We start from the raw sequence: 16,161 nt of genomic DNA, 5'->3' as shown, positions 1-16,161 counted from the left end.
TGTTGTTCTTTGGTGCTAGCATTTATGTTACATCGATGGTGTTTGTCTTGCTCTCAAACATTTGATGTAATGTTTATCTCTCCATCAAAGATTGCGTTTTAAGTTTGTTTCTCACATCCTCCTTTTAACTCATCCTCTCTCCTTCGTAACTCCATCAACTTAAGCTCAGAGTCTTCAAAGTAGGGCAAATCTGATATGAAAATTAGAACATCTTGAAAATATCAGTACATTTCTTCCTAATGAATCTTACAATGGGCATCATCATGAACATTTTCAATTATAGAAACAATAATTAATATGGATTTCTCAAGAGTGCGTATAAGTAGATGATATATTTAGAAGCACAAACAGCTTATCCTCATATAGCAGGACAACCTTCAGCTACTATCCCTGGTGCTGTAGGGCATGAAGCCAGTGGGCAATGATCATCTGCTTCCAGACCCCACCAGCCCACACCAAAAATATCTTTGGACTGAAGGGCAAAGAAAATGAGTATTCCCATAAGGGCAACTCCAGCATCCAAAGCCGCTGATAAGACATAGGTGTGCTTCGCCCACCATTGCTTGTACCTTCTGTAAACATATAAATTGAAGAAAAGTCCCACTGCTCCCCACATCACATAGTTCACAGCTCTAGCTGGTGGCATGCTTCCTGTAGCTCCTATAATAATGGGCATGTGGATGAGCTTGATCCATTTTTGGTTGGGGAATTTGCGTGACAGCAACCATACTGGAACAGGAGCAAGTAAGCCAACAAGGAAAAACCAATTCAACCCTGGGTAGACGCCCAACTTCGCAAACATTCTGAGTGGACCCACAACTCCCCATATGATTGAAGCATTGTAGAAAACGTCATCGCCAGGGCATGTCCAAGGGCTTCCCTCTGGCAGCAAAGCTCGGTCACAGATGTTGGGAACACTTTCAAGTAGCCACCATGCTGTCCCAAAGTAGACGCTTGAAGCAACAATGGTTCCCACCAACTGAATGATCGATACAGATGCCAAATTGAAACATTTTAGTCATGAATCATGATTCATAGTTAGGAACTAGGATACAAAATTATCATTAGTATGGTTCACCTGAACAACAAACATGGATTTGGGAGGGATCTTCATGTAGTGGCCTAGTTTGAAGTCTCCAAGAAATGTGAGTGCTTGCACCATACTGATGTAGCCATAGGTCTTGAAAGACACATTAGCAAGAGGCTTCCCTGGATATATGTACCCAATGACCAACTCTGTGATCACATTCAGCCCGAGTGTCTGCACATCAATGCATTAAGTTTATAAGGGGTTCTTACTTGGTGTTCTGGTTCAAAAGTTGAACGCGTGATAAAAAAGAATAAAGAAAATCCTTGTAAAAGAACCATGCCTGGTTTGTCGTGGCTGTTATTATCCCAATGGGTAAGGTGAAAAATAGTGCCAAGGCAAAAGCTAGTAAGATTCCCCACCATGGGAGTTGAAGCTGCTTATTAAAACCTTCACAGGCTATGAATGAAAGAGCCAGCACTACAATCAAGATTACATGAAACCACCATTGGGGGACTGCTTCATAGTTCTTCTTCATCAGTCTTGTGTGCACGTCTCCAAACTGATCTCCTACCGCAGACCTTGTTTTTCTCCACATTTGCATAATGGTTCTAAACAATTTTTTTTCAGAAGGAAAATCATGAGAAAATTGTTAGTTCAATCACAAAAAATTAAAGGAACAAAGATGACTACTTAAGAATGTTGAAGATACTTACTTCCCATTGAAGAGGGCAACATGCGAAATAGCAGCTGTTAGAGCTGCAAAACTAATGCCATATGTGAATGCAAAGAAGACACTCAGATGAATTTTGCCGTAACCATTATATCCAGCTCGATCGATCTGGAAAGTGCGACTATCCAAAATTCTGGTAAGATTATATGGCTGACCGGTTGAATCGAACACATGAGAGGAGATGATTGGAAATTTCTTAGCATCATATAAATTAGTCCAATAAGCAATGGGGAGCATAACATAGACAATTAAGAAAAACCCGATCAGGACATTAATGATGGCGAAAGCAGGGGTGGCTAAAGGACTTCCTAAGAAGCTTGCAACTGTGGTCCAGTCAAGGCCGAATGATCCAAGGCCCAACCCAGAGAGGCCTGAACCAATCTGTTGGGCAGTGATGGATTTCTTCCAAATCAAACAAATGAAGGAGACGGTAGTAATGGAAGGAAACAAGTAGCTTGGGACCAGGTAGTAGGCAAAGCTTGAAATGAACACAATGAGAAAGAACTGCAGCCTCGTGACTCCTCCTCTTGATCTCTTTTCTGGTTCATGCAATGTCCTGCATTTTTACCAAAACCACTTTCCATGAGGAAGAGACCCAAACAAGTTTCCATGGGTGAGAGAGAGGAGTTGGGGGGGGGGGGGGGGGGGGGTGGGGGCGGTGTTGGGAAGAGATGTACCTGAAAAGCGAGACTTGAACCAGGTTTGATGGCCACCACATATAAGGGGAGTCCACCAGATATTTTCTGAAGAGACCAGCCCACCCATAGCCAAGCAACTGAATTCATTGAGGGAAGAGAAATTATTATGAAGTTGCTGCAATGTATAAAATGTCTCAAAATCAAAAGCAAGAGAAACCAATCACTTGATGATTAATCCAAATGTACCTGAGTAGTTTGTAATAGCAAATAGCCTGCTACTGGATTGAGGTTCCTATGGTAGAATGCCTTGACAATTGTAATTATATATACTGCATAAACACCACCGCTTCCAGCATTGGCAAACATGGTGATCAACACATGTTCCTTCAAGCTAAATGGCCCTGGATTAAGCGAAAATGACCAGTTTGTGAATGGGACGTTGACCTGTTTCGTCGGTAGCATTGTTGCCATAAACTTTCCCAAGGGGAGAACAACTATCTGTGCTGAAACCGATGAAATGGATAGCTGATTATCCCGGTACCCAAAGAACTGATTCACAAAGGCTAGAAGCACACATGATATTAGGCCGAGCACCCATGTCCTGAAAGTCAGACACGGCTCCGTCGGATCGTCAGTGATTGGAACAGTGAGCCTCACTTCCTCAATAGGACAGTCATTGACCTCTTTTTCCCCTGCATCAACAAATCACAGCATCATTAGCATCCTCTCCCTTTCATTATATACTTTGTTGATGATAAGAGTATGTGACGTTTTTCAGGTTCATCCCTCATCATAAGAAGTCTAGTCTGTGCAGATAGGCATACCCGCAATATCGACATCGATGTCTTTCTTCTTGGAGAACTCAGAATGAGCAGCATCACCTTCAAATTCCGCCATTCCTCTCCTCTCCTCCTTAATATCTCCGGCACCACCATTCCCATGTATATATACATATAGGTGAGGTTTCCAATCTTTTCCTAGGCAGTTGGAATTTGTTTTCCCAACTATCAGGGAAGCAGTTTGTACACCCCAATAAAATCTAGTCCGATTGGAGAAATCTCCTGTACTTTTCTCTATTTTAAGACAAATTATTAGTTCCCAACAGACAGGAATTGAGCTTGATGGCCAAAAATAAACTAGGACACTAACCAATATTCAGTTGAAACCAATATGGAATAATTTTGTTTGTTATGAATATTCAGTTGAACCCAACATGAGATAATGCAATAATTCTTTCATGTTTTTATAGGCAAAGTGATGGATTATGTAAACTTATGATAGAGATATAACTGGTTGTTTTTTATCAATAATGAAAATATTGGTAATTATGGATATATCAGTATTTTGATTTTATGGATATATCGGTGGAGATTTTGATACAAATTATCAGTAACATAAAAATTAATGAAAATTTTGAAAATATTGAAAAAAAAAACTATAATAAAATTATATGAAAATTAAAAATAGACATTTTAAAGTTATTTAAAAAAAATGATATATGTAATTTACCATATTTGATAATTATATCCTCTATATGGATAAAAAAAATATAAATTTTATAAGTGCAGATTTATTATTAAGTTGCATTATATATTATTGTGATGCATTATATATTATTTTACAATAATATTATGATAACATGTCTAATTTTAAAATATATTTAATATTAAAATTATGATCTATTTTAATTTAAATGTATTTAATGATGTCTAATAAATAATAATATATATATATAATTTTTTTAATGTTTTTATTTTTATATTTAATAAATATATTGATTATTTAAAAAAAAACCTATTAAGAAAATTATGTTTTTATATTTTTGGTAATAAATTAAATCAAATGTAAAAATAAAATAATTAAAATCAATTTACTTTGATTATCAAAAATTGAAAAAAAAAACAAATAGATGAAATTTCGGTTGAAATGCTAAAAAAAAAAAAAACAAAAACAAAAAAAAAATTGAAAATTTGATAAAATATCAATTGATGGATATATCTTGCCGAATTTCCTACTGGGTCCATGGATATTGGATATATCAATATATCCAAATATTTTAAACCTTATTACTGATACAATTAGTGTGTGTGGCTTAATAAAATTATATCTCTGTTAATGTTTTCAAAAAACAGTTATAGAAAATAAATTTTGAAAATTATTCAATAATATTTTATAGAGGAAGATTGTTTGGAAACTTGAAATGTTTTTAAATTTATTTTTTATATTTTAAAATATGTTTTAAAAATAATTTTGATCTATAATGCATTATTTTTAATCATTTTTTATATTTGTATCAATATTTTTAAAATAATCCTCAAAAAATAAACTAAAAACAACTAAAATATATTCTTTGAACTTAGCCTAGTTTCTATTTTTAAGAATAGTTTTTAAATATATATTTATGTATATATATATTCATGAAGAAGGAAAATGTTTTAAAAAAACAATTGCCATGACTTTTATTTTTTAAATGAATAAAACCCAATAAAAATAACTTAGATTTTAATACAATAGTGAAGTAGTTTAGGATTTTTCTTTTGAAAAAGCATAGTAACGGCTTACTAGCATACAACTATAGATTGATAGGGTTGGAAAGTGGGAGTTTTAATCATCTCCTCAATAAATCTCAAGATATAGTCATTTGAAATGGCACCAAAATAATATCATTCACATAAATTTGGGCCTTTTGAGCGCTCACAAGCAGGAAACAAACCAAGAGTGGCATTAATGCATAAGAGAGAGTGCACGCCAAATCTGAATGCTTGAGGCACTTGAGCGCTCGATCTCAAATCCATTTTACAAATAAATTTAAAATAAATGAATAAATAAATCTCTCCCCTTAGGCTAATTGTAAAAGTCATTACCTTTTTCAGATCTCTCTATTATATTATTGACTCTATAACTACCTTAAATTTCAATGGAGTGTAAGTCATAGGAAAATATAAATAGTCGTCACCCCTGGTGCTGTAGGGCATGAAGCCAGCGGGCAATGGTCATCTGCTTCCAGACCCCACCAGTTCACACCCATAATATCTTGGGATTGAAGGGCAAAGAAAAGGATAATTCCCATAAAGCCAAACCCAGCATCCAAAGCTGCTGATAAGACGTAGGTGTGCTTAGCCCACCACTGCTTGTACCTTCCGTAAACATAGAAGTTGAAGAAAAGTCCCACTGCTACCCACGTCACATAGTTCACAGATCTAGCCGGCGGCATGGCTCCTGTAGCTCCCAAAATAATGGGCGTGTTGATAAGCCTGATCCATTTTTGGTTGGGGAATTTGCGCGACAGGAACCACACTGAAACTGGGGAAAGTAAGCCTGCAGCAAGGAAAAACCAGTTCATCTCTGGGTAGACCCCCAACTTTGCGAACATTCTGAGGGGACCCACAACTCCCCATATGATGGAAGCATTGAAGAAAACTTCATCACCGGGACACGTCCAAGGACTTCCCTCTGGCAGCAAAGATCGGTCGCAGATGTTGGCAACAGTCGATAGTAGCCACCATGCTGTGCCAAAGTAGACACTCGAAGCAATCACAGTTCCCACCAACTAAAATCAAACAAAAATCCAAACTCATAAAGCACTTTAGTGGGAATTCAAATTAAGTTACAAAACTGAGATATAAAGCTGTTTGTTAGCATGATTTACCTGAACGAGAAACATGGATCGGAGTGGGATCTTCATGTAGTGACCTAATTTGAAGTCACTGAGAAATGTGAGTGCCTGCACCATGCTGATATAGCCATAGGTCTTGAAAGCCACATTTGCAAGAGGCTTCCCTGGGTATATGTACCCAATAATCAACTCCGTGATCACGTTTAGCCCCAGTTGCTGCTCATGAAAAACTAAAATTAGGAATGGTTTTTTACTTGTTTCGGTGTCTTGGTTTAGAATTTGAGCAAACCCATTTGCTATATATATATTTAGGACTATTCCTGATTTGTTGTGGCCATTATTATTCCAACGGGTAAGGTGAAAAATAGTGCCAAGGTACAACAGAGCAGAATCCCCCACCTTGGTAGTTGAAGTTGCTTGTTAAAACCTTCACAGGCAATAAATGAGAGAGCCAGTACTACAATCAAGATAATGTGGAACCACCATTGAGGAACTACTTTATACTTCTTCATTAGTCTTGTGTGCACATCAGCAAAATGATCATCTCCTTGTTTTACTCCACATTTGCATAATAGTTCTAGAACAAAATTTTTGAAGGAAATTAAATCAAGAGAGGGGAATATTGCCAAGAAAATGGAAAGAAAACAATAATGTTGAAGAGACTTACTTTCCATGAAAGAGTGCAACATGTGAGATAGCAGCAGTGAGAGTTGAAAAATTAATCCCATATGAGAATGCGAAGAAGACACAGAGATAAATTTTGCTATAAGCATCATATCCAGCTTGATCAATTGAGAAAGTTTTTTTGTCCAAAGCTCTGGTGAGGTTGTATGGCTGACCAGTTGAGTCGAAGGTGCGAGATGAGAATATAGGGAATTTCTTAGCATCATATGCATTTGCCCAATAAGAAATGGGGAGGATGATATAGACAATTAAGGCAAATCCAACAAGAACATTAACGATGGCAAAGGCAGGGGTGGCTAGAGGACTTCCCAAGAAGCCAGCAACTGTGGACCAGTCAAGTCCAAAAGATCCAAGCCCCAACCCGTGGATGCCTGAACCAATCTGTTGGGCAGTGATGGAGTTGTTCCAAATTAAACATGCGATGGAGATGCAACTGATGGAAGGAAATAGGAAGCCGGGGACAAGGTAGTAGGTAAAGCTTGAAATAAACACTATGACAAAGAATTGCAGCCTGGTGAGTCCTCCTTTGCTTCTCTTTTATGTTTCATGCAATGTCCTGCAATTTACCCAAAACCCTGTTCATCAAGAGAGAGAGAGAGAGGGCTTGGGAGAGGGAGAGAGATGTATGTACCTGAAGAGAGATCTGGACCAGGTTTGCTGGCCACCACATATAAGGGGAGTCCACAAGGTATTTCCTGAACAGACCAGTCCATCCATAGCCAAGCAACTGAATTCATGAAATGATAGAAAATCCTTATGAACATAGGCCATAACTAATACAATTACTTAATTGACAGATAAAAAACAAAAACAAAAACAAAAAAAAATCCAAATCTACCTGAGTAGTTTGTACTAGCCAATAAGAAGCAGTTGGATTGAGACTCCTATCGTAGAAAGCCTTAACAATCGTGATTATATTTACTGCATAAACACCACTGGTTCCAGCATTAGCAAACATGGTGATCAACACATGCTCCTTCAAGTTACAAGGCCCTGGATTCAGCGAAAACGGCCATTTTACGACTGGGACTTTGATCTCCTTCCGCGGAAGCACTGCAGCCATGAGCTTTCCTCTGGGGAGAACAAGTATCTGTACCGAAACCGACGTAATCGACAGATGATTGTGGCGATAACCAAAGAACTGATTCACAAAGGATAGGATCCCACATGATGTTACGCCAAGCACCCACGTCCTGAAAGTCAGACAAGGTTGCGTTGGATCGTCTGTTATCGGCACAGTGAGCCTCACTTGCTCCACTGGACAATCATTAAGCACTTTATACCGTGCTCCAATCAATCACAGCATGATTAGTATCTCAATCTTCAGCCATGGTTTCAGGCCCCCAGATCATGATAGACCATCATATATGACAATCTGAAACAAAAAGACTATTTTCTGTATAAAGGCCTACCATTAACATGCTTCTCTGGAGATTTGTCCTGAGCAAACCCACGTTCAATTTCAGCCATTTCTCCCGTCTGCAACACCGCCTATCTATATGCATTTGCCTTCATCTTTATTCAGGGAATTGTTCACAGTGCCAGCTAAAGCTAGAGAGCGTAATATCCAATGGATCTGGCCATTTTTCTTCTCCACGTCCAGATGCATGTGGAGAGTTGGATTTTCGTTTTAGATCAGGTAAAGCACCGGGGAAAGAAGAAGAATAGGATTATTGTTTGGTTAAAAATATTAATTAATTTTAAATTCTAAATTTTCCATTTATTTTTTCTCATTTTTAATTCCATATACATTGTCTTATTTTTCAAACATCCAAACAGAGCCCAAATGATTTTGATAAACAAACTTGACCAATTCAGAGGTTTTTAATGAATCATGTGTATTTATTTTTTAGATTTTCTTTGTTTCAACACCATTATTCCAAATTTAATTTGTTTGAGTTAAGTATAAGTTGGTTTTGCCTCACTAATTTTAAAATCTATGAAAATTTTTTTCAAATTTTATAAATCATTAATTTAAAATATATGTATTTTTTCATAAATCTATAATTATTTTTTGAAATAACCCTTGATAATATTAAATAAAATTATCAAAAAAAATTAATTTATCATTTTTAAATTAATAAAAAAATATCTAAGGGAAAATATTATGACTTAAGTGTACGTAAAGAGCAGAGCAAACTAGGTGACACATCAAGTTACAGTTGAAAAACTCATTGCCTCAACCCAATTTTGTTGGCTCTTGTTTAAATTCCATCAACCAAGAGGAGGGAAATTGTCCTTTTCAAGGTGAGGATAACTGTAATTCCTCTGGGGTATCCTGGAGTCAAGAATTCATCAGGAAACAAGGAGAATAAAAATATATTTTAGATGGTGTTTATTTTTTTAGTTTTTTGCTTTTAAATTTTAAATTATTTGTTTTTAAAATTTTTATGATTTATTATAAAATTTTAGTTGAATGGAAAAAAACCAAAAAAATTTCAAACATATGGAAGACAGGAAAAACAATTCAATAAAAAAAATTCCAAACTTTTTTTTTATTAAAAATTTCAAATAAATATGTTTTATAAGAAATTTTATAAATTCTATCAATTTTTCCTAAAAGAAGTTGCATAAAAAATTTTAAAATTACTTGATTTAGAAGCATTGACTTTATATATATAAATTAGTGGATTGTGAAAAACAATGATACTTTCTCTTCTAAATTTGTTTTTATTTCAAGACACTAACTCTCAACTAATTAGTATTTAAAGATCCAAAGTTGTGTGAAATATATTGAGATCAAAATAAATTTAATTTCATAATTTTAAATAAAATTGATAAAATAAATAAATAAAATATTTATAAAATCTCTTGAATATTCTTACTTATTATTTTTATATATATATATAATTTTTTTTTAAATAGTTTATTTTAGATCACTTTTCAATCATAGGTTTCATCACTCTATGCTAATTTATATTAGTTATTTAAAAAAGATTCTAATAGCATATAAATTATTGTATTATAAAAATTATTAAAATTATTAAAATTATTGAAATTTTATAATGAGATACTTTTTATTTTTAAATTCTTTTGAAAAACTCATATGAATTTAAAACATTTTTTTACTAGTATAAGGATATTTTGATTTTCTTTCATAATATGGAAATTTATCAAATTCATTATCCTCCATAATTTTGAGGTTTCCATAAATTTTCTATTTCATCATATTGGCTTTTTGGAAATTTTGTAAGTAAATAAGTTATAACTATGAATTAAAAAAAAAAACCATGATTAAATCTAATCCTCAAAGAGTTTTTGGAGATTTTCATTACAACATTTATTCATAATTTCCAACATTTTGGCATCAAACAAATTTTCATTACAACATTTATTTATAATTTATGATATTTCTGCATCAAACAGATATTTATTAGGGTTAAAGAGAAATAATGATAGTAGGATTAGCTTAACCAGGCTATGACTATGATTTGTAATAGGATTAGAGAAGCAAGGGTTAAAAATTTAGTTAAAAATGAATAATAATAATTTTTAATAATATTTTATTTAAAATAAATTATGAATAAAGTTTAACTTTTTTTAACACGTAAATGAGTCAAGTTTTTCGTTTCATGTCCACATTTAGTGTACATAATATTCTAAAATATTTTGATTTAATTTAATTTTAATTAATTAGATCAGTTTTTTGAGTTCCAAATTATTTTTAAAAATTGTTCAACTCATTAATAAATTTAATACAAAATATCACTTGATTTGAAGTTCATTTTTACAGTGAAAAAATATATGAAAATATAATTATGTGCAAAATAAATCATTTTTCAAAATTATCAAACTTATTAATGAATTTAACGCATAAGTCTTGTTTAATTTGGAGCGAGCTTACTTGGTTAAAAAAAAATAAAGAATAATGATTCTGTGTAGAAGAGAAATAATAAAATCATTTTAAACCAAAATTTATTTATTAATTTCTAATATTGATTGGATCATTACTTGAGTTTTAAGTTTTCTTAAAAAATTACTAGAGTCGTTAATGAATCCAACACATTAATTATTATTTAATTTGGAGTTCATTTGCCTAGTGAAAAAAAAATCATAAAATAAGGATTATATATAAAAAAAAAACAATAAAGTCATTCTAAATTAATTTTTGTCATAAAATAGGGTTTAAAAAGCTCTGGATTGATCAATTAATGTGGTCAGGGTTAGGGTTTTGGAGTTAGAATAGAGAGATGGAGATAAAAGGGTGTAGACCCCCCAGAGAGGGAGCTGGATTTTTCCATCATTAAAATCTTCTGACCACCCCGGGATTTCAGCTGGAGGAGGCGGCCAGATTAGATGGGTGATGGCAGAGGAAAAGGGAAAAGCGGGGGAAAACAGAGAGAAGGGGGGATTCGCAGAGAAGGGGGATCTGGAGGGGAAGACACCTTAGGGGGGACCGAGCAAGGAACCAAAGGAGAAGCACCTTGAAGGGCGGAGGTTCAGGTATCCTTCTTTCGATTACGTTCACTTCTCTTCATAGCATTATCTGAATATATATGAGATCCTATATGGGCGTTTGATGGTGTTTTGTTGGGGGTTTTCATTTATTTTTATAGAATCTGAGCTTGTTCATTTTCGTTCTATGTTTGTTTCCCATCTGTTTTGGCCCCTGTTCCGATGCTTTCATATGAGATTATTATCATTCATGTTTTGATTTCATTTTTTAAACTCACCCACCCGCGCGCATAAGGACTGTGTATGCGCACTCATCATAGCTTCCATCCAACCCATTTGCTGCATATTTATTCAACCGTTCAAACCCATTTCTCTCTTCGTGCCCACTGCTAGTAGCTTTCTTCACCATCACCCTTATTATTTCATTCTTTCTGGACCTAATAAGACCCGTCATTCTCACTACCCATCTAGCCAGACCATTCCCATGCAAACCTATTTTTTTAGTCTCATGCACGCAAAACTGGATGAGGGAGCCATGCAAGCTGAGTTGGGATGAATGCCAGCCGTGAAGGCTATCCAGTGCTGGAGCTTCAAGCGATACACGCCAGCCACGCGCAGACCCCACGACGCCGGTGCTGGTGGCGCCACCTTCATGGATGACGAGCCCCGCGTCCTCCAAGCTACTGCCGACGCTCATGGCGAGGACCTCCCCACTACCTGCATCGCAGGCGGCCCTAACCCCGACGACCACGGCACCCATGTTGGAAGCTCCATGCCGAAGATGTTGCCCAGGTGGAAGATTTCGTCTTGTTGAAGATTAAAGGCCTGGGTCATCTTGCATTGGATATGGACGTTGAGATATAGCCCAAGCCCATATATATTGTTGGGGAGGGCCTCATGTTTGGCCCACCTATGTGAAGTCAGCCCATGCATATCCTAAGCCCACTGGTATAATCTTATCTTATATGGCCATCTTTGATGGCCCATTTCCAAGGCCTATATAAACAAAAAATGGATTTTATAAAATTAGTTTTTTTAACAATTCAACTCTTTAAACACTTGGGCTTTATAATTTTCAGATTCTCAATTCTATCTCCTAACTTCCCAAAATCTCAATTTCCATATTTATTTAATTAATAATTATTATTTCCGCTATTATTACTATTCGATTGTTTATCCACTTATCTTAAAATCTCATCCTTTAACAAACCTTCAAAATTCCGACTCTCAAATGCAATTCTAGATTTTATTATTATTATTATTATTATTATTATTATTATTATTATTATTTTAATTCTAATACTCACATTTCATTTATTTAATTATTATCCTCGTCATCTCTATTACTTTTCCATCCACTTATTCATTTATTCATTTTAAAATTCCACCTTCTAACAACCTTTAAATTATCTTTCAGCATCTTGATCTCTAAATTTAATCTCCTAATCCCAAAAATTCCCAATATTCGCATTAATCTATTTAATTATTACTATCTTATTTATTTATTCTAAAATTCAATTTTAAACAATTCATTAAAATTTCCGACTTTCAAATTAAATTTCTATTTCTGAAAATTCGAATATTCACATTAATTAATTTAATTATTATTATTTTATTTATTTATTCTAAAATTCCATTTTAAACAATTCATTAAAATTTCCACTTCCGATTTTAATTTCTAATTCCAAAAATTCCAATATTCACATTAATCTATTTAATTATTTTATTTATTTATTCTGAAATTCCATTTTAAACGGTTCATTTAAAACTTTCGATTTCCGAATTAAATTTCTATTTCTGAAAATTCCGATATTCGCATTAATCTATTTAATTATTGCTATCTTATTTATTTATTCTGAAATTCAATTTTAAACAATTCATTAAAATTTCCGACTTTCAAATTAAATTTCTATTTCTGAAAATTCGAATATTCACATTAATTAATTTAATTATTATTATTTTATTTATTTATTCTAAAATTCCATTTTAAACAATTCATTAAAATTTCCACTTCCGATTTTAATTTCTAATTCCAAAAATTCCAATATTCACATTAATCTATTTAATTATTTTATTTATTTATTCTGAAATTCCATTTTAAACAGTTCATTTAAAACTTTCGATTTCCGAATTAAATTTCTATTTCTGAAAATTCCGATATTCACATTAATTTATTTAATTATTATTATCTTATTTATTTATTCTAAAATTCAATTTTAAACAATTCATTTAAAACTTCCGATTTTCGAATTAAATTTCTATTTTTAAAAAATTCCAATATTCACATTAATTTATTTAATTATTATTATCTTATTTATTTATTCTAAAATTCCATTTTAAACAATTCATTAAAATTTCCACTTCCGATTTTAATTTCTAATTCCAAAATTCACATTAATCTATTTAATTGTTATTATTTTAGTTATTTATTTTGAAATTCCATTTTAAACAATTCTTCAAAATTCCAATTTCCGAACTTAATTTCCGATTTCCAAAATTCTAATTTCTTTCAAATTTAATATCCAAAATTCCGATTCTTAAATTTAATTTTTCAAGACTCCAATCTTCAAATAATTTTCGAGACTCTAATTTCCAAATAAATCTCAAAAATCCAGTTTTCTCTCGAATAACTTTAATTCTACTCCGATTTTTAAATAATGCTCTATTTCTTTTGATTTTTACACAAGCAAGAATGATGAATCTTCATAATTTCGAAATAATGGGATTCGCGAGATTAATTCAAGCAAGATCAATCGGGCTTTTGGTGGGGGCCCACATATGTGATTTTATGACTGACTGATTGATTAATTGATTTATTTACCATCCTTGTTTGATTTACTCTGTTCCCTGACATGCGCATAATTTTATCGATTCGTCATTCGCTAATCCTGTTTCATGATAGCGCATTCGTGATTGGAGGACCAGGTACGCATCCCCTCATGTTTTGTTCATTCTTTATACATGCTCTACTTCCCACGTCATGCATGATTAAGGTGAGTATCCATTGACTTTCTCATTGATTGCCGCGTCAGCTTCATTCTATTAGTAGAGACCCGTTTCTAGGGACTTAGAGGGGTGCTATGGTTTTTTACCGTACCTTCCCAATAAGTAACCTGACCCCCGAACCCGATCCGGTTTTTCACAGACCACCTTTTCCAAAATATGGAGTCACACTTAGGGTTTTTCTTTCTTATTTTGTTTACCCTTTAAAAATAAAACAAAAATAAGTGGCGACTCCAAGTCAGTTTTCTTAATCAAATAAAATCAATTTTTCAAAACCAAAATCGAGCTCGCCATCGAGTGGGAAACGCATGAGCCGAAATGCGGGGTTCACAAAGGGTTTTAGACTTTATTGTAGGGTTTAAGAATGGGCAGTGAGATAGTGTTTGAGAGCTTTTCATGTTCACAAATCAATGTATTATTGACTTGAAAAATTAGATTAGATAAAAATTTGTGATCAATGTATTTAAAATAGTTTTTTGATCTGTTTTTCATTAGAAAAACAATTGAAAATTGTGGGATGTTCTACCAAGAAAACTATTTTTTATTGTAATGTCCAAATAATTTTTTAAAACAAAAACAATTAATAATTTCTTGTTGAATGGTTAAAAATATCTAAGAATTGTATTATAAAGCAATTCTTAAATTGTTTCTAGATATAAAATTTTATTTAGGAATTCAAATATGAAAAATAATACAATACAAAAGTTTGTGAAATATTCTCCATAATTTCAATTATTTTTCAAAACACTTTACAAAAAATAATTTAAAACACCTCAAATTTTTTTATAAAAAATATCATGTTTTTCATTTCAATCAAAATTTTGTCAAACTTACTTTTTAAAAGTAAAATAACCACTTTATATATTCCAAATACCATACGTATTTTTTTATATACACATGGTATTTTTTGTTTTTAAAAATAAAGAATAATAGTAACTTATATATAAAATTTTTATATACACATGGTATTTAGGAATTCAAAAAATTTTAAATTTAAGGAAGTAAAGTCACTTCCTTAAATTTTTAAATGAAAAGAATTTTCAAGAATACAAGATGAAGTTTGGTTTTTTATATGAGAGTTCTTATATCTTGTATAGAAGTTTCCATTTTTTAAAATTAAAAATAGGAAGCATATGCAAATCCCACCTAAATTGTTCTTTTGAGCTTTGCTTTTACTAAGTTAGTTGTTGGTTTTTAAATAGTTTGGAAGTTAAATCAACCTGTTTCCAATCAATTGGTAATGGTATTTTTTGTTCTCAACCTACAAAACTTAGGAGGTCAAGAGAAGGAACCCAAGAAGCTGAGCTGAAGGAAGTTGAGAAGGTGAATTATAGTGATAACCAGAAGGGATATCAGGAAAGATGCCTTCACAGAAGATCAAAACAGGTCACCAGGACACAGTCCATGATGTTGCCATGGATTACTATGGAAAGAGAGTGGCAACAGCTTCATCTGATAGCACCGTTAAGATAATTGGTGTTAGCAATAATGCTTCACAACACCTTGCTACTTTGACTGGCCATCAAGGCCCTGTTTGGCAGGTTGCTTGGGCACACCCCAAGTTTGGATCAATCCTTGCTTCTTGTTCCTGTGATGGCCGAGTGATAATCTGGAAGGAAGGAAATCAAAATGACTGGACACAAGCTCATGTTTTCAGTGATCATAAATCATCTGTCAACTCCATTGCCTGGGCACCTCATGAACTTGGCCTCTGCTTGGCTTGTGGATCCTCTGATGGGAATATCTCTGTCTTCACTGCTAGGTCTGATGGCGCTTGGGACACCACAAAGATAGATCAAGCTCACCCTGTTGGAGTAACCTCAGTTTCATGGGCCCCATCAATGGCCCCTGGTGTTCTGGTTGGATCTGGTCTGCTGGATCCTGTTCAGAAGCTGGTTTCTGGTGGCTGTGAGGCTGTGATAATACTGTGAAGGTGTGGAAGCTATACAACGGGAATTGGAAGATGGACTGTTTCCCTGCTCTTCAGATGCATACAGATTGGGTAAGGGATGTGGCTTGGGCACCCAACTTGGGGCTTCCAAAGTCCACAATTGCAAGTGCTTCA

At 33.7% G+C, this 16,161-nt stretch overlaps 2 protein-coding genes and 1 pseudogene across 2 annotated transcripts; 1 reads left to right on the top strand and 2 right to left on the bottom strand.

The window, feature by feature from the left end:
- Nucleotides 1-358: 358 nt before the first annotated feature.
- Nucleotides 359-3,295, bottom strand: LOC117908158 (oligopeptide transporter 1-like). Its single transcript, XM_034821815.1, has 7 exons — nt 3,223-3,295; nt 2,645-3,090; nt 2,438-2,535; nt 1,744-2,316; nt 1,371-1,638; nt 1,079-1,261; nt 359-979 (listed from the first exon to the last, which is right to left on the bottom strand). Exons 1-7 carry the CDS (start codon nt 3,293-3,295, stop codon nt 359-361), a joined length of 2,262 nt encoding a protein of 753 aa, XP_034677706.1.
- Nucleotides 3,296-5,327: 2,032 nt separating this feature from the next.
- Nucleotides 5,328-8,168, bottom strand: LOC117908157 (annotated as a pseudogene).
- Nucleotides 8,169-15,360: 7,192 nt separating this feature from the next.
- On the top strand, nt 15,361-16,077 carry LOC117908862 (protein transport protein SEC13 homolog A-like). Its single transcript, XM_034822656.1, has one exon. It carries the CDS (start codon nt 15,458-15,460, stop codon nt 16,025-16,027), a length of 570 nt encoding a protein of 189 aa, XP_034678547.1. The 5' UTR covers nt 15,361-15,457; the 3' UTR covers nt 16,028-16,077.
- Nucleotides 16,078-16,161: the final 84 nt, after the last annotated feature.

Source organism: Vitis riparia, chromosome 19 (assembly GCF_004353265.1).
Source record: "Vitis riparia cultivar Riparia Gloire de Montpellier isolate 1030 chromosome 19, EGFV_Vit.rip_1.0, whole genome shotgun sequence".
Lineage (NCBI taxonomy): Eukaryota > Viridiplantae > Streptophyta > Magnoliopsida > Vitales > Vitaceae > Vitis > Vitis riparia.
The sequence above is the reverse complement of the archived record's forward strand: the minus strand, read 5'-3'. Positions and strand labels throughout refer to the sequence as shown.

What these genes read in the sequence shown, in the direction of transcription:
- LOC117908158 (XM_034821815.1), bottom strand. Translation starts at nt 3,295, where the DNA reads ATGGCGGAATTTGAAGGTGATGCTGCTCATTCTGAGTTCTCCAAGAAG. An exon ending in GTTGCCCTCTTCAATGGGAA is followed by an intron (nt 1,639 to 1,743) that starts GTAAGTATCTTC and finishes AAAATTGTTTAG; the next exon opens with AACCATTATGCAAATGTGGA. An exon ending in TAACAGCCACGACAAACCAG is followed by an intron (nt 1,262 to 1,370) that starts GCATGGTTCTTT and finishes ATTGATGTGCAG; the next exon opens with ACACTCGGGCTGAATGTGAT.
- LOC117908862 (XM_034822656.1), top strand. Translation starts at nt 15,458, where the DNA reads ATGCCTTCACAGAAGATCAAAACAGGTCACCAGGACACAGTCCATGAT.